General features: G+C 46.5%; 1 protein-coding gene across 1 annotated transcript; it reads right to left on the reverse strand.

Annotated features, from left to right (window-relative positions):
- Positions 1-350: 350 nt before the first annotated feature.
- SLC25A27 (solute carrier family 25 member 27) lies at positions 351-26,039 on the reverse strand. Its single transcript, XM_075266826.1, has 10 exons — positions 25,910-26,039; positions 22,274-22,462; positions 21,944-22,028; positions 18,350-18,472; positions 17,042-17,154; positions 15,886-15,970; positions 15,632-15,724; positions 14,604-14,706; positions 13,608-13,692; positions 351-470 (listed from the first exon to the last, which is right to left on the reverse strand). Exons 1-9 carry the CDS (start codon positions 25,998-26,000, stop codon positions 13,621-13,623), a joined length of 954 nt encoding a protein of 317 aa, XP_075122927.1. The 5' UTR covers positions 26,001-26,039; the 3' UTR covers positions 351-470; positions 13,608-13,620.
- Between the last annotated feature and the right edge of the window lie 45 nt (positions 26,040-26,084).

The raw sequence follows: 26,084 nt of genomic DNA on the forward strand, positions 1-26,084 counted from the left end.
CACTGAACCCGAGGATGTACATCCCAGCTTCATGGCACAAGTGCTGGAAGTACAGCGCATGCGCACTAAAGCGGAGGTGTACTCCTCTGGCCTGCGCACATTCCGCTGGCATTTCTAGTCTAGTCCTCTCAGCAGTACATTGGTAAATACCGAACGTGTGTGTGTGTGTGTGTGTGTGTGTGTGTGTGTGTGTGTGTTTTTCTCACATTGAGCGACCGTGGAGACAAAACAGTGATGGGGAGCAAAGAAAAAATAAAAACACCAAATCACACTCCTAAAAGGTTAGACGTTCTATTTATGTGCAGAAAAGATCATTAGAGATTTTATATAAAAATAATTAAAAACTGTGCAGCAAATCAGAAGTAGAAATTTAGGATCTTTCTAACGTCTCTGCCTTTAGGTGGTGCGCGCTGGTCCTTATCATCCGGCACAACACCGATAGAGGTAGCGATTCACTTGGGGATTCATGCCTGCAACATAATGATATAGAAATGAGAATCTCAACTATGTAGTGTTGGTTATCCTAGGACACATCTCGCCATAAACTGGAAAGGAATCCATGGCCGTGATGTAAAATCTGCATGGGTTACTGCCAAGCCTGAACAAAAATAAAAATAAATAATGCTAAAAACATTGAGGGCAGATTTATGAAGACTGGTGTTTAGGGTTGAGCGATCGTGTTTGGAAAAGATTGGATTCCGATCAGCGATCGAGAAAATTTCACGATCGCAATCGGAATTCCGAACACGATCTTTTTAGGTGGGATCGAGATCGGTGATTATTTCCCACAATGCTTCGCTACTGGCCAAGCATTGTGGGAAAAGCTAACAGTGTTAGCCTTCGCACTAAGTATACGCTCCACTCATTCTGAGCGGAGAGTATACTCAGTGTGAAGGCTCCGCTGCGGTTCCATAGGAATGAATGGAAGCAGCCGGCACACAGCCTTAACCCCCTGCGTGCCGGCTGCGTCCATTCATTCTAATGGGAGACTAGCGAACATCTCTAGTAGCTACTTACCTGCAGAGATGGCTGGTCCGGTGCCCGGTGTTCTCGTTCTTCTTCGTCTCGCTGCCCCCGCCTACCAGGTTAGTGTCAAAGAGCTAGGAAGAAGGCGGGGCTTGTGGCTTAGGAGAGTGTGGGCGGGTACAGGGCCGGGAGAGATGATCTCCTAACCCGCCCACACTCTCCTAACCTGGGAGGCGGGGGCAGTGAGGCGAAGAACGAGAACGCCGGGCACCAGACCAGCCATCTCTGCAGGTAAGTGCACACCAGGGGGGACTAAGTAGCCAGAGGATTAAAAAAAAAAAAATCCTCTGGCTACTTAGTGATTCACTACACAGCGTGGATTCTAACAATTAAAGCGTTCAATTGTTAGATTCCATGCTGTATAGTGAATAGGATTGTTTTTAAAATCCGATCTCCGATTAGTAAAAAAAAAATCCCATTGACTTTCTATTGGGATCGGAATTGGGATCGAGATCGGGTTCGAATAAAAAATGATCGTAAATTGGATTTCAAAATCGATCCTGAAAAGTCAAGATCGGCTCAACCCTAGTGGTGTTACTCACACCAGGGTTCATGGACCTGGAGCCTGCAGAGGGTGCCCCAGGCTGCATCTATTTTGCAACAGTCCTGAGAACCTTTATTTAATCCCAGGCCGTCAGCCACAGTGATCATGACATCGGGCCTGGTGATCACAGTTACAAGGGATCCCTCCCTTGGACAGTACCACAATAGGGTTTGTTGCAATATTCCATGCCAATCTACCTCCCAGCACCCCTATACTGTAGCTCAGCTTCAGACCCCTGACTCATGATACATTACTACTAGAGATGAGCGAACAGTGTTCTATCGAACTCATGTTCGATCGGATATTAGGCTGTTCGGCATGTTCGAATCGAATCGAACACCGCGTGGTAAAGTGCGCCATTACTCGATTCCCCTCCCACCTTCCCTGGCGCCTTTTTTGCTCCAATAACAGCGCTGGGTAGGTGGGACAGGAACTACGACACCGGTGACGTTGAAAAAAGTAGGCAAAACCCATTGGCTGCCGAAAACATGTGACCTCTAATTTAAAAGAACAGCGACGCCCAGCTTCGCGTCATTCTGAGCTTGCAATTCACCGAGGACGGAGGTTTCCGTCCAGCTAGCTAGGGCTTAGATTCTGGGTAGGCAGGGACAGGCTAGGATAGGAAGGAGAAGACAACCAACAGCTCTTGTAAGAGCTAAATTCCAGGGAGAAGCTTGTCAGTGTAACGTGGCACTGACGGGCTCAATCGCCGCAACCCAGCTTTCCCAGGATCCTGAATGGAATACACTGTCAGTGTATTCCCGTATACCCGATATATACCCCGATACCCGTTCCAACGGTGTGCCCCCCCACCTTCACCCCAGAAATACCCTGCAAGTCCCCTAGCAATAGAATTGGGGCTATATACACCCACAATTTTTACTACTGGTATACAGTGCCATTGTCTGACTGGGAATTCAAAGAATATATTGGGAATACAAATACCCTCATTTCTTGCTACTGCCATATAGTGCCAGTTTCTGACTGGTAATTCAAAGAATATATTGGGGTTACGTGCACCCACAATTTTTACTACTGGTATACAGTGCCATTGTCTGACTGGGAATTCAAAGAATATATTGGGAATACAAATACCCTCATTTCTTGCTACTGCCATATAGTGCCAGTGTCTGACTGGGAATTCAAAGAATATATTGGGGTTACGTGCACCCACAATTTTTACTACTGGTATACAGTGCCATTGTCTGACTGGGAATTCAAAGAGTATATTGGGAATACAAATACCCTCATTTCTTGCTACTGCCATATAGTGCCAGTTTCTGACTGGGAATTCAAAGAATATATTGGGGTTACGTGCACCCACAATTTTTACTACTGGTATACAGTGCCATTGTCTGACTGGGAATTCAAAGAGTATATTGGGAATACAAATACCCTCATTTCTTGCTACTGCCATATAGTGCCAGTGTCTGACTGGGAATTCAAAGAATATATTGGGGTTACGTGCACCCACAATTTTTACTACTGGTATACAGTGCCATTGTCTGACTGGGAATTCAAAGAGTATATTGGGAATACAAATACCCTCATTTCTTGCTACTGCCATATAGTGCCAGTTTCTGACTGGGAATTCAAAGAATATATTGGGGTTACGTGCACCCACAATTTTTACTACTGGTATACAGTGCCATTGTCTGACTGGGAATTCAAAGAATATATTGGGGTTATAAATACCCTCATTTCTTGCTACTGCCATATAGTGCCAGTTTCTGACTGGGAATTCAAAGAATATATTGGGGTTACGTGCACCCACAATTTTTACTACTGGTATACAGTGCCATTGTCTGACTGGGAATTCAAAGAATATATTGGGGTTATAAATACCCTCATTTCTTGCTACTGCCATATAGTGCCAGTTTCTGACTGGTAATTCAAAGAATATATTGGGGTTACGTGCACCCACAATTTTTACTACTGGTATACAGTGCCATTGTCTGACTGGGAATTCAAAGAGTATATTGGGAATACAAATACCCTCATTTCTTGCTACTGCCATATAGTGCCAGTGTCTGACTGGGAATTCAAAGAATATATTGGGGTTACGTGCACCCACAATTTTTACTACTGGTATACAGTGCCATTGTCTGACTGGGAATTCAAAGAGTATATTGGGAATACAAATACCCTCATTTCTTGCTACTGCCATATAGTGCCAGTTTCTGACTGGGAATTCAAAGAATATATTGGGGTTACGTGCACCCACAATTTTTACTACTGGTATACAGTGCCATTGTCTGACTGGGAATTCAAAGAATATATTGGGGTTATAAATACCCTCATTTCTTGCTACTGCCATATAGTGCCAGTTTCTGACTGGGAATTCAAAGAATATATTGGGGTTACGTGCACCCACAATTTTTACTACTGGTATACAGTGCCATTGTCTGACTGGGAATTCAAAGAATATATTGGGGTTATAAATACCCTCATTTCTTGCTACTGCCATATAGTGCCAGTTTCTGACTGGTAATTCAAAGAATATATTGGGGTTACGTGCACCCACAATTTTTACTACTGGTATACAGTGCCATTGTCTGACTGGGAATTCAAAGAATATATTGGGGTTATAAATACCCTCATTTCTTGCTACTGCCATATAGTGCCAGTTTCTGACTGGTAATTCAAAGAATATATTGGGGTTACGTGCACCCACAATTTTTACTACTGGTATACAGTGCCATTGTCTGACTGGGAATTCAAAGAGTATATTGGGAATACAAATACCCTCATTTCTTGCTACTGCCATATAGTGCCAGTGTCTGACTGGGAATTCAAAGAATATATTGGGGTTACGTGCACCCACAATTTTTACTACTGGTATACAGTGCCATTGTCTGACTGGGAATTCAAAGAGTATATTGGGAATACAAATACCCTCATTTCTTGCTACTGCCATATAGTGCCAGTTTCTGACTGGGAATTCAAAGAATATATTGGGGTTACGTGCACCCACAATTTTTACTACTGGTATACAGTGCCATTGTCTGACTGGGAATTCAAAGAGTATATTGGGAATACAAATACCCTCATTTCTTGCTACTGCCATATAGTGCCAGTGTCTGACTGGGAATTCAAAGAATATATTGGGGTTACGTGCACCCACAATTTTTACTACTGGTATACAGTGCCATTGTCTGACTGGGAATTCAAAGAGTATATTGGGAATACAAATACCCTCATTTCTTGCTACTGCCATATAGTGCCAGTTTCTGACTGGGAATTCAAAGAATATATTGGGGTTACGTGCACCCACAATTTTTACTACTGGTATACAGTGCCATTGTCTGACTGGGAATTCAAAGAGTATATTGGGAATACAAATACCCTCATTTCTTGCTACTGCCATATAGTGCCAGTGTCTGACTGGGAATTCAAAGAATATATTGGGGTTACGTGCACCCACAATTTTTACTACTGGTATACAGTGCCATTGTCTGACTGGGAATTCAAAGAGTATATTGGGAATACAAATACCCTCATTTCTTGCTACTGCCATATAGTGCCAGTTTCTGACTGGGAATTCAAAGAATATATTGGGGTTACGTGCACCCACAATTTTTACTACTGGTATACAGTGCCATTGTCTGACTGGGAATTCAAAGAGTATATTGGGAATACAAATACCCTCATTTCTTGCTACTGCCATATAGTGCCAGTGTCTGACTGGGAATTCAAAGAATATATTGGGGTTACGTGCACCCACAATTTTTACTACTGGTATACAGTGCCATTGTCTGACTGGGAATTCAAAGAGTATATTGGGAATACAAATACCCTCATTTCTTGCTACTGCCATATAGTGCCAGTTTCTGACTGGGAATTCAAAGAATATATTGGGGTTACGTGCACCCACAATTTTTACTACTGGTATACAGTGCCATTGTCTGACTGGGAATTCAAAGAGTATATTGGGAATACAAATACCCTCATTTCTTGCTACTGCCATATAGTGCCAGTGTCTGACTGGGAATTCAAAGAATATATTGGGGTTACGTGCACCCACAATTTTTACTACTGGTATACAGTGCCATTGTCTGACTGGGAATTCAAAGAGTATATTGGGAATACAAATACCCTCATTTCTTGCTACTGCCATATAGTGCCAGTTTCTGACTGGGAATTCAAAGAATATATTGGGGTTACGTGCACCCACAATTTTTACTACTGGTATACAGTGCCATTGTCTGACTGGGAATTCAAAGAGTATATTGGGAATACAAATACCCTCATTTCTTGCTACTGCCATATAGTGCCAGTTTCTGACTGGGAATTCAAAGAATATATTGGGGTTACGTGCACCCACAATTTTTACTACTGGTATACAGTGCCATTGTCTGACTGGGAATTCAAAGAGTATATTGGGAATACAAATACCCTCATTTCTTGCTACTGCCATATAGTGCCAGTGTCTGACTGGGAATTCAAAGAATATATTGGGGTTACGTGCACCCACAATTTTTACTACTGGTATACAGTGCCATTGTCTGACTGGGAATTCAAAGAGTATATTGGGAATACAAATACCCTCATTTCTTGCTACTGCCATATAGTGCCAGTTTCTGACTGGGAATTCAAAGAATATATTGGGGTTACGTGCACCCACAATTTTTACTACTGGTATACAGTGCCATTGTCTGACTGGGAATTCAAAGAGTATATTGGGAATACAAATACCCTCATTTCTTGCTACTGCCATATAGTGCCAGTGTCTGACTGGGAATTCAAAGAATATATTGGGGTTACGTGCACCCACAATTTTTACTACTGGTATACAGTGCCAATTTCTAACTAGGAATTCAAAATGCGCAAGGCTCCCGGAAAGGGACGTGGACGAGGCCGTGGGCGAGGTCGGGGGAATGGTTCTGGGGAGCAAGGTAGCAGTGAAGCCACAGGGCGTCCCGTGCCTACTCCTGTGGGGCAGCAAGCATTGCGCCACTCCACAGTGCCAGGGTTGCTTGCCACATTAACTAAACTGCAGGGTACAAACCTTAGTAGGCCCGAGAACCAGGAACAGGTCTTGCAATGGCTGTCAGAGAACGCTTACAGCACATTGTCCAGCAGCCAGTCAGACTCTGCCTCCTCTCCTCCTATTACCCAACAGTCTTGTCTTCCTTCCTCCCAAAATTCCGAAGCTTTACAGAACAATAACCCAAACTGTCCCTGCTCCCCAGAGCTGTTCTCCGCTCCTTTCATTGTCCCTCAACCTGCCTCTCCACGTCACGATTCCACGAACCTAACAGAGGAGCATCTGTATCCAGATGCTCAAACACTAGAGTCTCCTCCATCTCCGTTCGATTTGGTGGTGGATGACCAGCAACCCACCCTCATCGACGATGATGTGACGCAGTTGCCGTCAGGGCATCCAGTTGACCGGCGCATTGTGCGGGAGGAGGAGATGAGACAGGAGTTGGAAGAGGAAGTGGTGGATGATGAGGACACTGACCCGACCTGGACAGGGGGGATGTCAAGCGGGGAAAGTAGTGTGGATGTTGAGGCAGGTGCAGCACCAAAAAGGGTAGCTAGAGGCAGAGGCAGAGGTCAGCAGCTTAGGCGAAGCCAGGCCACACCCGGAATCTCCCAAGATGTTCCAGTTCGTACCCAGCCCCGAAAAACTCCCACCTCGAGGGCACGTTTCTCGAAGGTGTGGAGTTTTTTCAAGGAATGCGCCGAGGACAGATATAGTGTTGTCTGCACAATTTGCCTCTCGAAATTGATTAGGGGCTCTGAGAAGAGCAACCTGTCCACCACTTCAATGCGCCGTCATTTGGAATCCAAGCACTGGAATCAGTGGCAGGCAGCAACGGCAGGACAAAGGCCGACTGCCGTTCACGCCACTGCCACTGCCTCTGCCTCTGCCTCTGCCACTGCCACTGCTGACTGTGCTGGCGATGCACTCCAGAGGACGAGCCAGGACACCACTTCATCTGCCTCCGCCACTTTGTTGACTTCTACCTCATCCTCCCCTGGTCCTGTCTTATCTCCTTCTCCTGCACCATCAAAGGCACCATCAGGCGTTTCTTTACAACAACCCACCATCTCTCAGACATTGGAGCGGCGGCAGAAATACACTGCTAACCACCCACACGCGCAAGCCTTGAACGCCAACATCGCTAAACTGCTGGCCCAGGAGATGTTGGCGTTCCGGCTTGTTGAAACTCCCGCCTTCCTGGACCTGATGGCAACTGCGGCACCTCGCTATGCCGTCCCTAGCCGTCACTACTTCTCCCGGTGTGCCGTCCCCGCCTTGCACCAGCACGTGTCACTCAACATCAGGCGGGCCCTTAGTTCCGCGCTTTGCACAAAGGTCCACTTGACCACCGACGCGTGGACAAGTGCATGCGGACAGGGACGCTACATTTCACTGACGGCACACTGGGTGAATGTAGTTGAGGCTGGGACTGCTTCCCAAACTGGCCCGGTGTACCTCGTCTCCCCGCCTAACATTCCTGGCAGGGACACGAGAAGAACACCCCCCTCCTCCTCCTCCTCCTCTACCGCCTCCTCCTCCGCCACCGCCTCCTCCTCCGCCACCGCCTCCTCCTCCGCTGTTAGATTGACCCCAGCTACGAGTTGGAAACGTTGCAGCACTGGCGTTGGTAGACGTCAGCAGGCTGTGCTGAAGCTGATCAGCTTGGGGGACAGACAGCACACTGCCTCCGAGGTGAGGGATGCCCTCCTCGATGAGACGGCAATATGGTTTGAGCCGCTGCACCTGGGCCCAGGCATGGTCGTTTGTGATAACGGCCGGAACCTGGTAGCAGCTCTGGAGCTTGCCGGACTCCAACATGTTCCATGCCTGGCCCACGTCTTCAACCTAGTGGTGCAACGTTTCCTAAAGAGCTACCCCAATGTTCCAGAGCTACTGGTGAAAGTGCGGCGCATGTGCGCCCACTTTCGCAAGTCGACAGTAGCCGCTGCTAGCTTAAAATCTCTCCAGCAACGCCTGCATGTGCCACAACACCGGCTTTTGTGCGACGTCCCCACACGCTGGAACTCAACGTTTCAGATGTTGAATAGAGTGGTTGAGCAGCAGAGACCTTTGATGGAATACCAGCTACAAAACCCTAGGGTGCCACAAAGTCAGCTGCCTCAGTTTCACATCCATGAGTGGCCATGGATGAGAGACCTTTGTGACATCCTACGGGTCTTTGAGGAGTCCACAAGGAGGGTGAGCTCTGAGGATGCGATGGTGAGCCTTACAATCCCGCTCTTGTGTGTTCTGAGAGAATCCCTGATTGACATCAGGGATAACTCAGATCACACAGAGGAGTTAGGGATAGCATCCGATCCGTCACAGCTGGAGAGTAGGTCCACACATCTGTCCGCTTCACTGCGTTTAATGGAGGAGGAGGAGGAGGAGGAGGAGGAAGAAGAGTTGTCCGATGATGTGATGGTGATACAGGAGGCTTCCGGGCAACTTCGAATCGTCCCATTGTTGCAGCGCGGATGGGTAGACATGGAGGATGAGGAGGAAATGGAGATTGAACTTTCCGGTGGGGCCAGAGGAGTCATGCCAACTAACACTGTGGCAGACATGGCTGAGTTCATGTTGGGGTGCTTTACAACCGACAAGCGTATTGTCAAAATCATGGAGGACAACCAGTACTGGATCTTTGCTATCCTTGACCCCCGGTATAAAAACAACATCTCGTCTTTTATTCCGGTAGAGGGGAGGGCCAATCGCATCAATGCTTGCCACAGGCAATTGGTGCAGAATATGATGGAGATGTTTCCAGCATGTGACGTTGGCGGCAGGGAGGGCAGTTCCTCCAGTAGGCAACCAAGTTCTCACCGGTCCACACAAACGAGGGGCACACTGTCTAAGGTCTGGGACACCTTGATGGCACCCCCTCGCCAAAGTGCCGCCACGGAGGGTCCTAGTGTCACCAGGCGTGAGAAGTATAGGCGCATGTTGCGGGAATACCTTTCCGACCACAGCCCTGTCCTCTCCGACCCCTCTGCGCCCTACACGTATTGGGTGTCGAAGTTGGACCTGTGGCTTGAACTTGCCCTATATGCCTTGGAGGTGCTGTCCTGTCCTGCCGCCAGCGTCCTATCTGAGAGGGTGTTCAGTGCAGCCGGTGGCATCATCACTGACAAGCGCACCCGTCTGTCAGCTGAGAGTGCCGACCGGCTCACTTTGATAAAAATGAACCACCACTGGGTAGAGCCGTCATTTTTGTGCCCACCTGTGTAAAGCACCCCAACATGAAACTCCATGTCTGTACTCAACCTCTCCAATTCCTCCGCATCCTCATACTCATCCACCATAAGCGTTGCACAATTCTGCTAATACTAGGCTCCCTCCACCCTGATTTCCCCCAACTCTGCTGGTTAGAGGCTCCCTCCACCATGAATTTGCCCAAACTGGGCTGTTTAGAGGCTCCCTCCACCATGAATTGGTCCAAACTGGGTTTTTTAGAGGCTCCCTCCACCATGAATTTGCCCAAACTGGGCTGTTTAGAGGCTCCCTCCACCATGAATTGGTCCAAACTGGGCTGGTTAGAGGCTCCCTCCACCATGAATTTCCCAAAACTTGGCTGTTTAGAGGCTCCCTCCACCATGAATTTGCCCAAACTGGGCTGTTTAGAGGCTCCCTCCACCATTAATTGGTCCAAACTGGGCTGGTTAGAGGCTCCCTCCACCATGAATTTGCCCAAACTGGGGTGGTTAGAGGCTCCCTCCACCATTAATTGGTCCAAACTGGGCTGGTTAGAGGCTCCCTCCACCATGAATTTCCCAAAACTTGGCTGTTTAGAGGCTCCCTCCACCATTAATTGGTCCAAACTGGGCTGGTTAGAGGCTCCCTCCACCATGAATTTGCCCAAACTGGGCTGTTTAGAGGCTCCCTCCACCATTAATTGGTCCAAACTGGGCTGGTTAGAGGCTCCCTCCACCATGAATTTGCCCAAACTGGGCTGTTTAGAGGCTCCCTCCACCATGAATTGGTCCAAACTGGGGTGGTTAGAGGCTCCCTCCACCATGAATTGGTCCAAACTGGGGTGGTTAGAGGCTCCCTCCACCATTAATTGGTCCAAACTGGGCTGGTTAGAGGCTCCCTCCACCATGAATTTGCCCAAACTGGGCTGTTTAGAGGCTCCCTCCACCATTAATTGGTCCAAACTGGGCTGGTTAGAGGCTCCCTCCACCATGAATTTGCCCAAACTGGGCTGTTTAGAGGCTCCCTCCACCATGAATTGGTCCAAACTGGGGTGGTTAGAGGCTCCCTCCACCATGAATTGGTCCAAACTGGGGTGGTTAGAGGCTCCCTCCACCATTAATTGGTCCAAACTGGGCTGGTTAGAGGCTCCCTCCACCATTAATTGGTCCAAACTGGGCTGGTTAGAGGCTCCCTCCACCATGAATTTGCCCAAACTGGGGTGGTTAGAGGCTCCCTCCACCATTAATTGGTCCAAACTGGGCTGGTTAGAGGCTCCCTCCACAATTAATTGGTCCAAACTGGGCTAATTAGAGGCTCCCTCCACCATGAATTGGTCCAAACTGGGTTTTTTAGAGGCTCCCTCCACCATGAATTTGCCCAAACTGGGCTGTTTAGAGGCTCCCTCCACCATGAATTGGTCCAAACTGGGCTGGTTAGAGGCTCCCTCCACCATGAATTGGTCCAAACTGGGGTGGTTAGAGGCTCCCTCCACCATTAATTGGTCCAAACTGGGCTGGTTAGAGGCTCCCTCCACCATTAATTGGTCCAAACTGGGCTGGTTAGAGGCTCCCTCCACCATGAATTTGCCCAAACTGGGGTGGTTAGAGGCTCCCTCCACCATTAATTGGTCCAAACTGGGCTGGTTAGAGGCTCCCTCCACAATTAATTGGTCCAAACTGGGCTAATTAGAGGCTCCCTCCACCATGAATTGGTCCAAACTGGGTTTTTTAGAGGCTCCCTCCACCATGAATTTGCCCAAACTGGGCTGTTTAGAGGCTCCCTCCACCATGAATTGGTCCAAACTGGGCTGGTTAGAGGCTCCCTCCACCATGAATTTCCCAAAACTTGGCTGTTTAGAGGCTCCCTCCACCATGAATTTGCCCAAACTGGGCTGTTTAGAGGCTCCCTCCACCATTAATTGGTCCAAACTGGGCTGGTTAGAGGCTCCCTCCACCATGAATTTGCCCAAACTGGGGTGGTTAGAGGCTCCCTCCACCATTAATTGGTCCAAACTGGGCTGGTTAGAGGCTCCCTCCACCATGAATTTCCCAAAACTTGGCTGTTTAGAGGCTCCCTCCACCATTAATTGGTCCAAACTGGGCTGGTTAGAGGCTCCCTCCACCATGAATTTGCCCAAACTGGGCTGTTTAGAGGCTCCCTCCACCATTAATTGGTCCAAACTGGGCTGGTTAGAGGCTCCCTCCACCATGAATTTGCCCAAACTGGGCTGTTTAGAGGCTCCCTCCACCATGAATTGGTCCAAACTGGGGTGGTTAGAGGCTCCCTCCACCATGAATTGGTCCAAACTGGGGTGGTTAGAGGCTCCCTCCACCATTAATTGGTCCAAACTGGGCTGGTTAGAGGCTCCCTCCACCTTGAATTTCCCAAAACTTGGCTGTTTAGAGGCTCCCTCCACCATTAATTGGTCCAAACTGGGCTGGTTAGAGGCTCCCTCCACCATGAATTTGCCCAAACTGGGCTGTTTAGAGGCTCCCTCCACCATGAATTTGCCCAAACTGGGCTGTTTAGAGGCTCCCTCCACCATGAATTGGTCCAAACTGGGCTGGTTAGAGGCTCCCTCCACCATGAATTTCCCAAAACTTGGCTGTTTAGAGGCTCCCTCCACCATTAATTGGTCCAAACTGGGCTGGTTAGAGGCTCCCTCCACCATGAATTTGCCCAAACTGGGGTGGTTAGAGGCTCCCTCCACCATTAATTGGTCCAAACTGGGCTGGTTAGAGGCTCCCTCCACCATTAATTGGTCCAAACTGGGCTAATTAGAGGCTCCCTCCACCATGAATTGGTCCAAACTGGGTTTTTTAGAGGCTCCCTCCACCATGAATTTGCCCAAACTGGGCTGTTTAGAGGCTCCCTCCACCATGAATTGGTCCAAACTGGGCTGGTTAGAGGCTCCCTCCACCATGAATTGGTCCAAACTGGGCTGGTTAGAGGCTCCCTCCACCATGAATTTCCCAAAACTTGGCTGTTTAGAGGCTCCCTCCACCATTAATTGGTCCAAACTGGGCTAATTAGAGGCTCCCTCCACCATGAATTGGTCCAAACTGGGTTTTTTAGAGGCTCCCTCCACCATGAATTTGCCCAAACTGGGCTGGTTAGAGGCTCCCTCCACCATGAATTGGTCCAAACTGGGGTTTTTAGAGGCTCCCTCCACCATGAATTGGTCCAAACTGGGGTTTTTAGAGTCTCCCTCCACCATGAATTGGTCCAAACTGGGGTTTTTAGAGTCTCCCTCCACCATGAATTGGTCCAAACTGGGGTTTTTAGAGGCTCCCTCCACCATGAATTTGCCCAAACTCTGCTGGTTAGAGGCTCAATCCACCCTGATTTTCAAAACAAATGTTGGTGCCAACCTCAACTTACTACAAGGGCCAAATTCACTGCTGGTGACAAGCTCTCCTCACTGCAAGTGCCAAATACACATGTTTCAAGGTGTTTTCCTACTGTCAGAGAGGTGGTATTGAGTGTGTAAAGTGTGTAGTTGTTAGGCTGTGATGTTGGGGTAATAGAGGGTCTTTGGTGTGTTAGATGCCCCCAGACATGCTTCCCCTGCTGTCCCAGTGTCATTCCAGAGGTGTTGGCATCATTTCCTGGGGTGTCATAGTGGACTTGGTGACCCTCCAGACACGGATTTGGGTTTCCCCCTTAACGAGTATCTGTTCCCCATAGACTATAATGGGGTTCGAAACCCGTTCGAACACACGAACATTGAGCGGCTGTTCGAATCGAATTTCGAACCTCGAACATTTTAGTGTTCGCTCATCTCTAATTACTACCATATACATGTGTTTCATGACATCATACTCAGTTTATGAATCCTTCAGCAGATTGACTTACCCCATGAAGAGGATCAAAATGAGCTCACTCCCATAATCCGCCTGATCTGCTCATAAGTCAGCCAGAATACTAGCGACCAGGGAGCCTGGAAAACACACCAAGTACAATATCAGGATATAACACACAATGAAACCATAGACGCTACCTGACCGGGCATATCAGGAAACTGCTCACACAGCAATTCCATATCATGGGAATAGGTCATCATGGAGTACTGTGTGTATTATTCCTACTCTGCAGCATTAGGGTGCATTCACACTGAGCTGATTCTGAACGTAAAACACGTTCAGAATCATCGCGTACAAAGCAGATCCCATTCATTTCAATGGGAGCCGGCATACGTGCGTATCACATTGAAACCAATAGGGAAAAAAGCAGCCCATTCATTTCAATGGGGAGATTACAGTCTGGGCAACCCAAGTGCACTGGTGTTCCATTCACAAGGAGTCCTTAGGGGGCATTCAGTGCCCCCTCCTCCATATCACTGGGGGACCCGGTTACTGGACCCTTTTTCCTTGTCCTATGTATAGGGGATAAGTGTCCATAATGAGACAACCCCTTTAATGGAAACAAAATAGGAGTTGTATATGGAATTGCACCCGAATACTAATGGTGTGTGGCCCTTTAATGGAAGCCTCATAAGCAGCAGTGATCACATATAACAATATTGGGGTGGAATTTATCAACCATTCTAGACCAGGTTTCCTGGTGTAGAGGGATGATATTGCGGTGCACGTTTGGAACAAGGCGCTTTCTTGCAGCAAATATGTTCCACAACCCCATTTCTGCACCTCGTTTGCCCCATTGTGCAAATGGGAACAGGGTGGGATGCATTGGTATGACATATTCATTATAACTCACACTAAATTCTTGGCATGAGTTATAATGGCTGTGCCCTGCACCTTATAGGGCCTTTACTAAGACTGGCGTACAAAGCAACGATCATAAAAAAATCTGTCCCATTGTATAGCAGACGATTTACTAAAATGCTGTTACCATCCTCATCCAGGTAGGGATAAAACCTTTATACAAGGACAGGAAGCCCTCACCGCGTACGGCCTGAATAAAGCAATCCGTGGAAGACTTGTACAATATCCCCCTGTAAAATAGGAAGATACATTATAGGACAGCCCTGACCGACAAGAACAGACAGAAATAATGTATATGGGTAAGTCCATGTGTAACGGAAAAGACCCACTGCAAATCCACAGCAAAATCCACACACGTCACAGGCAGACTTTGCTGCAGATTCACAGGCACCTGATATCTGGGTGAATTTTGCAGCCCGTTTCTGGATCAGTTGTGACATATCACATCTTTAGTGTGGTTACCGATGCATTCAACTTTCCCTCTTGTGTGGACAGATCCACGTAGGTGCGTCACAAGAGGTTTATCAAGTTATACCAACATCAATTTGTGATATTATATCATGAAGTGATATGCTATGCTACATGTGGTTATGTGCTGCCGTCCAGTGGTTGTGTTGTGCATTGCATGTTGTGATAGTGTAATTGATTTGAATGAGAAACTCTGTTTTTAACAAAACTTCAACTAAGTTAAGAGTGAACGCAATATAAGAAAACACCTCTAGAGATAACCATGGAAGAAAACACCTCTAAAAAATTACAATAGAAGAGAACACATGTATAGAGAACACCACTGACCCATCATTGCATCCATTACCTGCAACAGATGACGTCACAGCTTATCTACTCTCCTCCCTGCAAAGAGCATGTCTAGAAAAGTTTCCCAGAGATCTGAATGTCGGCAACAGACTATGCTGTAAAGCATATCACTAAATGCTGTGAACAGAGCTTAGGAAAAGTCTAGGCAAGATGGCCGCCCCATAATCATGGACAGAAAATAGAATTGACCGGAGGCTATATCCTACATGGCATTTCCTTGTTACATCCAGAAGGGTCTAGGAGGATGATATATAATGGGTTGTTATCGGGGTCCGGATTGATAGAATACAGTCTCACCTTCTCTATACAGTAACACCGTGGCAGGAAGAAGGTACTCACCGGCCATGCTTGTCTCTCGGCTGGTTCATTATCCTGGTCTTGATCACATCAGCCGGTGTCCCTAAGGTAGCAGCAACCAGTCCTGAGCATATGCTGGGAAAACGATGAACAAGGGTGTCAAATATAGCGCCCCTCTATAGCTCAGAACACGGAATTACATCTACACACAACTTTATAATCCCTGTTCTGCTAAATTTTTAATGACTGGACAACTGTTTTTGCTCAGAAAGTTGGGGACACACAATGAATATTACCTGGCAATGCTATGACATAAACTGTTGTCCTTGATGCTTGTGTTCCGCAGCAGAAAGTGTTTCACAGAATCGTAAGTGGTCAGATCTGGGGAGACACCAAAGGGAGAAGCAATAAAGATGGACACCAAGCTATGAAGATGGACACCAAGGGGAGAAGCTATAAAGATGGAGACCAAGGGCAGAAGCTATAAAAGGTGGACACCGAGAGGAGAAGCTATAAAAGATGGACACCAAGGGGAGAAGCTATAAAGATGGACACCAAGGGGAGAAGTTATGAAGAAGGACACCGAGAGGAGAAGCTATAAAGATGGACACCAAGGGGAGACGCTATAAAAGGTGGACACCAAGGGAAGAAGCCCATAAAGATGGACACCAAGGGGAGAAGCTATAACTGGTGGACACCGAGAGGAGAAGCTATAAAAGATGGACACCAAGGGGAGAAGCTATAAAGATGGACACCAAGCTATAAAGAGGGACAGCAAGGGGAGAAGTTATGAAGAAGGACACCGAGAGGAGAAGCTATAAAAGATGGACACCAAGGGGAGAAGCTATAAAAGGTGGACACCAAGGGAAGAAGCCCATAAAGATGGACACCAAGGGGAGAAGCTATAAAAGGTGGACACCGAGAGGAGAAGCTATAAAGATGGACACCAAGGGAAGAAGCTATAAAGATGGACACCAAGGGAAGAAGCTATAAAAGGTGGACACCAAGGGGAGAAGCTATAAAGATGGACACCAAGGGAAGAAGCTATAAAAGGTGGTCACCAAGGGGAGAAGCTATAAAGGAAGACACCAAGAGGAGAAGCTATAAAGGAGGACACCAAGGGGAGAAGCTATAAAAGGTGGACACCAAGTGGACAAGCTAATAAGAAGGACACCAAGGGGAGAAGCTATAATGGACGACATCAAGAGGAGACGCTATAAAAGGAGGACACCAAAGGGAGAAGCTATAAATAAGAAATCCAGATATTATTGTTACTAAGGGCTAAAGGACATTTCCTAACAGTTTCCTCACCTCTTTCCCCTGCAGTTCTCACTAGAATTGTGGAGGTGGGTAGTTATCTTAGCAGTCAGACCCTTACCAGTATAACATTCACCGCCTATCCAGTGATGACAGATAGATATGTAGATACAAATATATATAAAATCCATTTACCTCCCATATTTACCAGTGCAGCTCTCTGAACGTTTGGCACCCAACCTGCCCATAAGCCACGAATCCCTCCTTTGGACACAATTGTGACTAACGCATGATAAACCCCTCGAACCCTGGAAATGGATATGGAAGATTGTCAGAGTAAGAAAAAAACCGAAGCCTAAAAATATGCTGGTACTTTCATGCCAAATAGAGTGACATCCTACAACCCATATTCTACTCTACGAGGACAATATATTACCAATTCTATACTTTTCCATATGGAGTAGATTTATAATAGTTATCATGTACACATGGGGCAGTATTATGATTATAAGAATCTTATACGTAGCATAGAACACTGTATTATAGTAGTTATATTCTTGTACATAGGAGTAGTATTATAGTAGTTATATTCTTGTACATAGGGGCAGTATTAGAGTAGTTATATTCTTGTACATAGGAGTAGTATTATAGTAGTTATATTCTTGTACATAGGAGCAGTATTATAGTAGTTATATTCTTGTACATAGGAGCAGTATTATAGTAGTTATATTCTTGTACATAGGAGTAGTATTATAGTAGTTATATTCTTGTACATAGGAGCAGTATTATAGTAGTTATATTCTTGTACATAGGGGCAGTATTAGAGTAGTTATATTCTTGTACATAGGAGCAGTATTATAGTAGTTATATTCTTGTACATAGGGGCAGTATTATAGTAGTTATATTCTTGTACATAGGAGCAGTATTATAGTAGTTATATTCTTGTACATAGGAGGTAGTATTATAGTAGTTATATTCTTGTGCATAGGAGGTAGTATTATACTAGTTATATTCTTGTACATAGGAGCAGTATTATAGTAGTTATATTCTTATACATAGGAGCAGTATTATAGTAGTTATATTCTTGTATTGTATAGTCTTGTCATAGGAGTATTATATAAGTATGTACTTGTATATGGGGTAGTATTATACAGTAGTAGTTATATTCCTGTCCACTAAGGGCAGTATTATAATTATTATTTTCCAGTCGATAAAAAACAAACATTGTATGTTTTGTCCAGTCAGCAGTTTTAATTTATCCTGGCAACAGCTAAACTGGCTTCAAAGTGCGCTGCTCTTCCCAGGGTCACGAGAACATGAACTCTGACTTATCTGGCTTGGAGTGACATTGAGAACAGAGAACACTGTATAGTATACAGTATCTATGTAGGTTTATGTCCATTATTTTACTACTTGAGACAATGGCTCATATTAGTTTGTTCTCTATATAGGGGATCATAGAGTGACCGGTCCTCTTTTATATAAGTAACTGTCCCCACTCACCTGGGTGGTTTTCCTTCAAGCTTCCTTCTTCCCTCCATCTGCATCTGAACTTTTACCAGATCTGTTGGACTAGCGAAAAACTGTCCAATAGCTCCGGCGGTCATTCCTCCCACCACCGATTTCCTAAAAATGGAAACCACTCACAGTTATACAATCAGTCACTGACAATAACCACTTCACTAGACTAGAGTTCATCAGAGATCCAAAATCCTATGTGCCTGTCGCTGCCACAAGACGGAGCACAGAATATAGATCTGTATTGCTGAAGTCAGTGTATAACAGTACGCAGTTACCTCCCCCTGGTGGTGACTGCAAAAAGCCAAAATTGCAGCATTCAAATCGCAGCATTGTATTTGCATTATAAAGATATGTTAAGAAATGTTACCATAGCGCTTAAACATCCCCACCCTTATCCAGCGGCACATTCAGCGCAGTCCTTACAGTTTCAATATTTTTGGCTGCTGTAAGCTGCATTAGAAACACAAGCGTCCCGCCAAGTACAATAAGAGATTGGCTTGTAGGAGCTGAAATTGAGATATCTAATCAGAAATAAAGCAAATAAAAGTGTAATCGCAGACTTTTACCCCACTCAGCACTAAATAAACCATGATAGCCAAACCTGGTCACTGTCCCTGAAATCCCTGAGCGTTGAGTGGCAAGCCAGCATGGCATGGGGGCAGGTGTGACGGCCATAAGGGGTAAAGGTAAACTGTGCACAGTAGAATCTCTTTTACAAGATAATCCTTTAAGATAATCCTTTAATAGTCCCACAGTCGGGAAATTTCAGTATGTTACAGCAGCATAGTAATACAGATACAGGATAATACACAGTAATATATTACAGACGTAGACACACATATGCTGAGAAGAGAAGATATACTAGGAGTCCATAGCAGCTAAGGAACAGAAGAAAGAAGGAAGACTTCATAATCATTAGTTTTTTATGCGGAGTGATCTTAGCTTGGACTGATGTAGATTATACAGCCTGGTCGCGGTTGGAAGGAAGGACTTGCGATAGTTCCTTCTCACACTTGGGGTGAAGCAGACGGTCACTTACAGTGCTGCCAAGTCACATCAGAGTCCCATACATGGGGTGGGATTTGTTCTCCCGCATGGAGGTCACCACAGACAGTATCCTTCTGTCACCCACCACCTGTACTGGGTCCAGGGGGCTCCCCAGGACAGAGCTGGCCCTTCTGATCAGCCTGTCAAGTCTATTTCTGTCCCTGGTTGATATACTGCTCCCCCAGCAGGCCACACCAAAAAAGATGGCTGAAGCAACCGCAGAGTTGAATAAGACCCTAAGAAGTGGCCCCTGGACTCCAAAGGCCCTCAGCCTCCTGAGCAGGTAGAGTCTGCTGTGGCCCTTTCTGTGCAGCGCCTCCAGGTGGTCAGCCCAGTCTAGTTTATTATTGAGGATCACGCCCAGATACTTATAAGTCCTGACTATCTCAATGCATGTCCCTTGGATCTCCACTGGGGTCAGAGCACTTCTCCGTTTACTATAGTCCACCACCATCTCCTTGGTCTTCCCAGCATTAATCCTGAGCTGGTTCTGCTGGCACCATTCAACAAAGTCCCGGTTTAAGTCTCTGTATTCCCTATTGTCGCCATCAGTGATAAGGCCTACTATAGCAGAGTCATCGGAGTACTTCTGTAAGTAACAGCTGGATGAGTTGTGCCTAAAGTCAGCAGTGTACAGTGTGAAGAGAAATGGGGCAAGAACTGTACCTTGTGGTGCCCCCGTACTACAGATCACAGTGTCAGACACACAGTCCCGGGCTCTCACATACTGAGGGCGGTTTGTCAGGTAGTCTAGGATCCAGTTGGACAGGTGATGGTCCACTCCACCAAGGTTCAGCTTCTCCCTCAGTAGCTCTGGCTGAATGGTGTTGAACGCACTGGAGAAATCAAAGAACATTATTCTCACAGTGTTCCCGGGTTTCTCCAGGTGAGAGAGAGCTCTATGAAGAAGGTGGATGATGGCGTCATCTACCCCAATGCCCGGCCGATAGGCAAACTGGAGGGTGTCCAGAGCGGAGCTCACTAGGGGGCGTAGGTGTGTCAGGACCAGTCACTAGGACCTTCATCAGGTGTGATGTCAGTGCTACAGGTCGGTAGTCATTGTAGCCCATCGGGTTGGGTTTCTTTGGTACTGGTAACACACAAGATGTTTTCCACAGTTGAGGTACCACTCCCAGCTTTAGACTCATATTGTATATGTGCGTAATAATACCACACAGCTGGTCACCGCACATTTTTAGAACTCTTGCGCTTATCCCATCGGGTCCTCCGGCCTTGTCTGCTTTAATCCTCTTGATTTCCCTACACACTTGAGACTCCTTGAGGATCAGATAGCCAGATTGCAATTGACTGCCAGTTGGTGGGGGTTGGGTCTTGCTGTGTGAGTGGGGGGTTGACTGACATGCTGGTGAAGGGAGTATTGGTTTGGAGTCAAAACTATTAAAGAATAGATTAAGCTCATTAAGCCACTTCCTGTCACCTTCTATCTGAAGACCAGCCTTGTTTGTGTCTGGATATTACCTTCAGACTATCCCACAACTTCGAGACCCTACCTTCCCCCATCTGTAGTTCCATCTTCCGCCTGTAGTTGGCTTTCCCTTCTCTGATCAGTTGTCTCAACTGTTTTTGCACTCCCCCCAGGCCATTTTTGTCACCTGATCTAAAGACTCTTTTTTTTCTGCTTGAGAACAGCTTTAGGCTGTATTCACACTGAGTAACGCTGGCGTTTTTTGTGCTTATTTATGCACATAGCGCCGCGTTAACGCCGCGTATACGCCGCGCTATTTTGCGGTGGCGTTGCCTGGCGTTAACGCGGCGTATACGCGGCGCTATGTGCAAAAATAAGCACAAAAAACGCCAGCGTTACTCAGTGTGAATACAGCCTTAATCTCAGAGTTGATCCATGGTTTGTTATAGGAGAAACACCTCACCTTTCGCACCTTACGTGGCATCAGTGACCTGATAGGTGCTGGAGTATAAGAGTATATGATTATGAGACAGACATAGAAATCTGTATAAGTCTAAGCATATGATGTGCAAGTTTTTTTCCACCACAAAGATGGTGCAAATCACTTAATAAATGCATCATCTAAAGTGATAGACATATTGTTTTGATGTACAATGCATAAAAAGTTGCAAGTTTTATCTGCAAGTCATTTTTTTGCACGGAAGATTTGCACCTTTTTTGTGCCGCTATCACCACTTTCCCAAAGAAGGGGGCAGTGCAGGGGCTGGGCCATCGCCCCAATCAGATTTATTAGCATTTACCAGGGAATTCTGATGCTGCAAATCTACACCTAACATAGATTTCCCTCTATGTAAACAGCCTGGCAGAGGGGGCGTCTCATCTATAAGGAGGTGTGCGCCTTGTCATAAATGAGGCGCACCCTCCGCCAACTCGGGGGCCCATGAAGACTGGTGTTGAAAACGCCATTCTTTATAAATCTTCCCCATACTGTATATAAGCAGGACCTATTCCAGTCTCCATACCCTACTTCCCATACACAACATGTCCTATACAAATAACAGGAGTATAAAAATCAATAATTAAGGAAATATTCGCCCACCTACCACAGAGGGAATGCCTCACTGTCCCCTTTTCCAAGTGGCGAGTCGCGAATTTGCTCATAGACCACCATGCGGACACCGGAGTACACTGTGCGACAGGAAAAGTTAGATCAGTGACCAAAAGAAGTGGAATGGAATACGTGAAAAGCACCGTCCACACCAATGTGACACACATGCATAAGTGACAGATGTATGCATTGATGTGGATGGTAATTTGGTGGATTTTCACATTTGCAATGCTTTTTTCAGATCAGCTTTGGAGGGGGGGCAGCATGGAGGTAGTTAGTGTCATGTGACAGTTCCGATACTGCGTCCTGTAATATTATATATTACCAATGTGGCGATAGACCGCTGGCGTGGCCCCCTGCCAGAGCTTCAGCACCCCTTCCTCTTGCACTATACCAACGGCGGTGCGCACCATCCCTCTGTAGGGCAAGGCCGGGCCCCCTCCTCCAAACCGTTTCAGCGCTGCCTCTCCTTGTATCTGTAGACGGGTTTTGGTGAGATCCAGAGGGAACGTCACTGTGAAGAGAGACATTATTACATTCTGTATACTCCAGAGCTATATGTCTATCATGTAGATGCCCATAAAAGAGAACCAGCGCCTCTCTTAGGCCAAGCAGTGGCCCGGTTTCCTTGGTTCTGATCCCATACTATTTCTTTAAAGAGGCAGAGGCCCTTTCACATCCTCTGGCACCTGCGCTAGGAAGCGGATTGTCAGTTTTGTAGGAATTAGAGATGAGCGAGTACTGTTCGGATCAGCCGATCCGAACAGCACGCTCCATAGAAATGAATGGATGCACCTGGTACTTCCGCTTTGACGTCGGCCAGCCGCTTAACTCCCCGCGTGCCGGCTACGTCCATTCATTTCTATGCGAGCGTGCTGTTCGGATCAGCTGATCCGAACAGTACTCGCTCATCTCTAGTAGGAATGCGACTGAGTTCTGGAGATATCGGTGCTGTTAGTTTCAGTACTGATATCTCTCCACTGTCAGAAGGGCGGGCCTTACAGGTAAGCGTCATCAAATCTTCAATAGCCTTGTACTGTAAGGAACCCAGGGTGATGACATGGCTGTGCTCGGGGATTGAATGCCCCCTGTGCTTCATGACCCTCATTTACATATTGGTTAAAATGGCTGGTTGGACTTGTATTTGTAGCCTGTACAGTGCTATAGCAGTGGTTTACAATGGCTGTGGGCAGTGACAGAATCCAGGCCAGCTGTGGTTTGCCCTTTAGTAGTCAGACCATTTCCCCAGTAGTCACAGCGGGGCCCAAATTCCACAGTAATGCTGAGTTCACACTGAGTTTTTTTTGGACCAGATTTTGACACGGAATCCGCCTCCAAAAATTGCCTTCCATTGACTTCAATGAGAATCGTACACTTCTTTTTTTCTGCTAACGTTTTTTTCCCGCTCGCGGAAAAAAAGAAGCGAGCTGCCCTATCTTGACGCGGATTCCACAGCTGAATACGCCACGGCGTAAGACTCCCTCCCGACTAGGCCATTCATTTGGGCCTAATCCGGAGCGGAATGTCGCAACTGGATGATGGTGCACCGTACTGGTATCCAGTCATGGACAGCCACGGGAGGCCTCCACGTCAAAATCAGGTCCAAAAAAATTCTGTGTGAACTCAGCATAAGTTTAGATCTGTGCTGTGGCTCTGTTGTGTTATCAGTTTTTCTGTTCTTTGTAGAGAACAATAAAACTGCTAACAGTGGATTCTGTTTTAGTAGCCATTCATTTTAATGGGAGTATACACCGCCAGGTCCCAAATATTCCGTTGCAATAGCAATGGTTAGACCTCATACGTCTTGTTATGGTGCAATCACTGTTTATTGTGTATAAATGGGAAGTGCTTCCTATTTGCTAATACGGCTGTTCTGTGGCGCACACTGGCATATTTGCTTTCAGGGTATACCCTTTCCTCATCAACAATTGGCAATTTTTGCGGGCACTGGACCTGGTCATCCTACGAGTCTGAGGAAGGTCCTCTATGGACCGAAAACGTTCACTCAAAAGTACACAATAAACGGGGATTGCACCATAACAATACGTGTGGGGTCTATTCATTACTAGTGAGACGGAGTGGGACCCTATCCTGGGCGACGACAGCTGCATCCCTACTTTGACTAAATATTCCGTTACAAATCTGTTTTCTAGAACTTTTTCATCCATCTCATAAAACAAAGATTTTTTTTTTTTTTTTAACATGAAAGTCAACCGCAGACAGATACATATGTAAGGTAATGTGTTTTTCATCTGTCTTTCATCTATTTTTGGTTGGATATATACCGTATATACTCGAGTATAAGCCGAATTTTTCAGCACAGTTTTTGTGCTGAAAAAGCCCCCCTTGACTTATACTCGAGTCAAGCAAAAAAAAAATATATTTTTTTTTTGGGGGGGGAGGGGGGTCTATGACCAGTCGCAATAGTAATGTATAGAATCTCCCATAAAATAGTGTGGGGAAAAAGAAGCTTTTAAAAAATAAATAAATAACTAAATAAAGTAAATAAAAGTTGTAAATCCTCCTTTCCCTAGAATACATATAAAAGTAGAAAATGACTGTGACACACAAACACATTAGGTATCCCTGTGTCTGACAGTGCCCGGTCTACTGAATATAGGGGATCTGCAGTAGAGATGAGCGAGTACTGTTCGGATCAGCCGATCCGAACAGCACGCATGCATTGAAATGAATGGAAGCACCTGGTACTTCCGCTTTGACGCCGGCCGCTTAACCCCCCGCGTGCCGGCTACGTCCATTCATTTCAATGCATGCGTGCTGTTCGGATCGGCTGATCCGAACAGTACTCGCTCATCTCTAATCTGCAGTGCTCCTGTTCTGTAGGGAAGGGGTTAATAGGAGCACTGCAGATCCCCTATAGTCAGCCAGACTGAATTCCAAGTGGGGGAAAAAAAACCCAGTCCTCAAGCTCAGGGAAGGGGCAGAGAGACAACCAAAACACCCCCTCCCCTTCCCCAGCATCTACTGCACCCAAAAACTCCAACCATTTGAATTTTTGATATTTTCCAGTAGCTGCTGCATTTCCCCCCCTCGGCTTATACTCGAGTCAATAAGTTTTCCCAGTTTGTTTGTGGTGAAATTAGGGGCCTCGGCTTATATTTGAGTATATACGGTATATTTTTTTGCTGAACCTATCAAAATCAAAGCACAGCACAGATGTGACCATAGCCTTAGGCTATCTCTTTATCAGCGCTGGGATGTCTGTAGGTCTGGTCTGTTGGAGGACCAGAACAAGAGGAAAAGCGAACACAGAGACCAGTGGACTCCATTGAAAGCGGCGGATGAAAAAGTCGTGGTGCAGGTCTATTTCATCCGGCAATTTAGGCAAACACTCCTCCGAACAAAGACGTAGCCTAAGAGTTGGTTCACATCTGCGTTCAGGACATTCCGTTCCCCTCGCTACATAAAAAACGCAGAGAGAAAAGTCCTACAAGCAGCGCTCTTCCCTCCGCGTTTTTTGTGCGGAAACCATACGGAACTCATTATAGTCTATGGGGTCTGCGGTTTCCGCTCTTTTATACGTATTAGGTTTCCATTCGGGGGTCCCCAAGCGGAAACCGATGCACAGATGTGAACTGGTCCTTAGATTAGCTACACTGGATACAACTGTAGCAAATCCTCAGCTGTGTGAAGAATTAGTAACCCCATTCACTGACAGTAAGCAGCGATCCTGACGTGGATTCGGAAGCTGCAGGAGTTACTATTAGGTCAGTAGTGACCATTGGGGAAAGGGGGCAAAGATTTAGTGGCAATGGCTTCTATAGGGGGGTCTAAGCTCACAAAAACACATCATGTGACACATAACACCGCCCCTCTATACACAAGTATTAAGCTGCAGTAGTACTACAAATACCAGCATGTCCTGGGAGAAAGCATGCTGGGACTTGTAGTCTCCAGGTTACCGGTACCCATCTGACATACAAGGACACACAGGATATACCTAGCTCGGCCACACTGGCAGCACAGGCGGACAGGACAAACTTGCTGAGCCGGGGCCATGTGTCCGGTCGTGGCCTATCCGCAGGGGCCATCCCCGGTCACTACCTGCTGCAAAGTCCCTAAAAACTACATAGAGGAGACCACATGGGCCGTGACGTCACTCCTTCCCCGCAGGC

This window comes from Leptodactylus fuscus, chromosome 3 (genome assembly GCF_031893055.1).
Source record: "Leptodactylus fuscus isolate aLepFus1 chromosome 3, aLepFus1.hap2, whole genome shotgun sequence".
In the NCBI taxonomy this organism is placed as follows: Eukaryota; Metazoa; Chordata; class Amphibia; order Anura; family Leptodactylidae; genus Leptodactylus; species Leptodactylus fuscus.

Excerpts from the sequence above, each read along its gene's own strand:
- SLC25A27 (XM_075266826.1), bottom strand. The coding sequence starts at position 26,000 with ATGGCCCCTGCGGATAGGCCACGACCGGACACATGGCCCCGGCTCAGC. Across the intron at positions 17,155-18,349 it reads CTTGAAGGAAAACCACCCAG|GGTTCGAGGGGTTTATCATG; the intron begins GTGAGTGGGGAC and ends ATCCATTTCCAG. Across the intron at positions 14,707-15,631 it reads CCGAGAGACAAGCATGGCCG|GGGGATATTGTACAAGTCTT; the intron begins GTGAGTACCTTC and ends CCTATTTTACAG.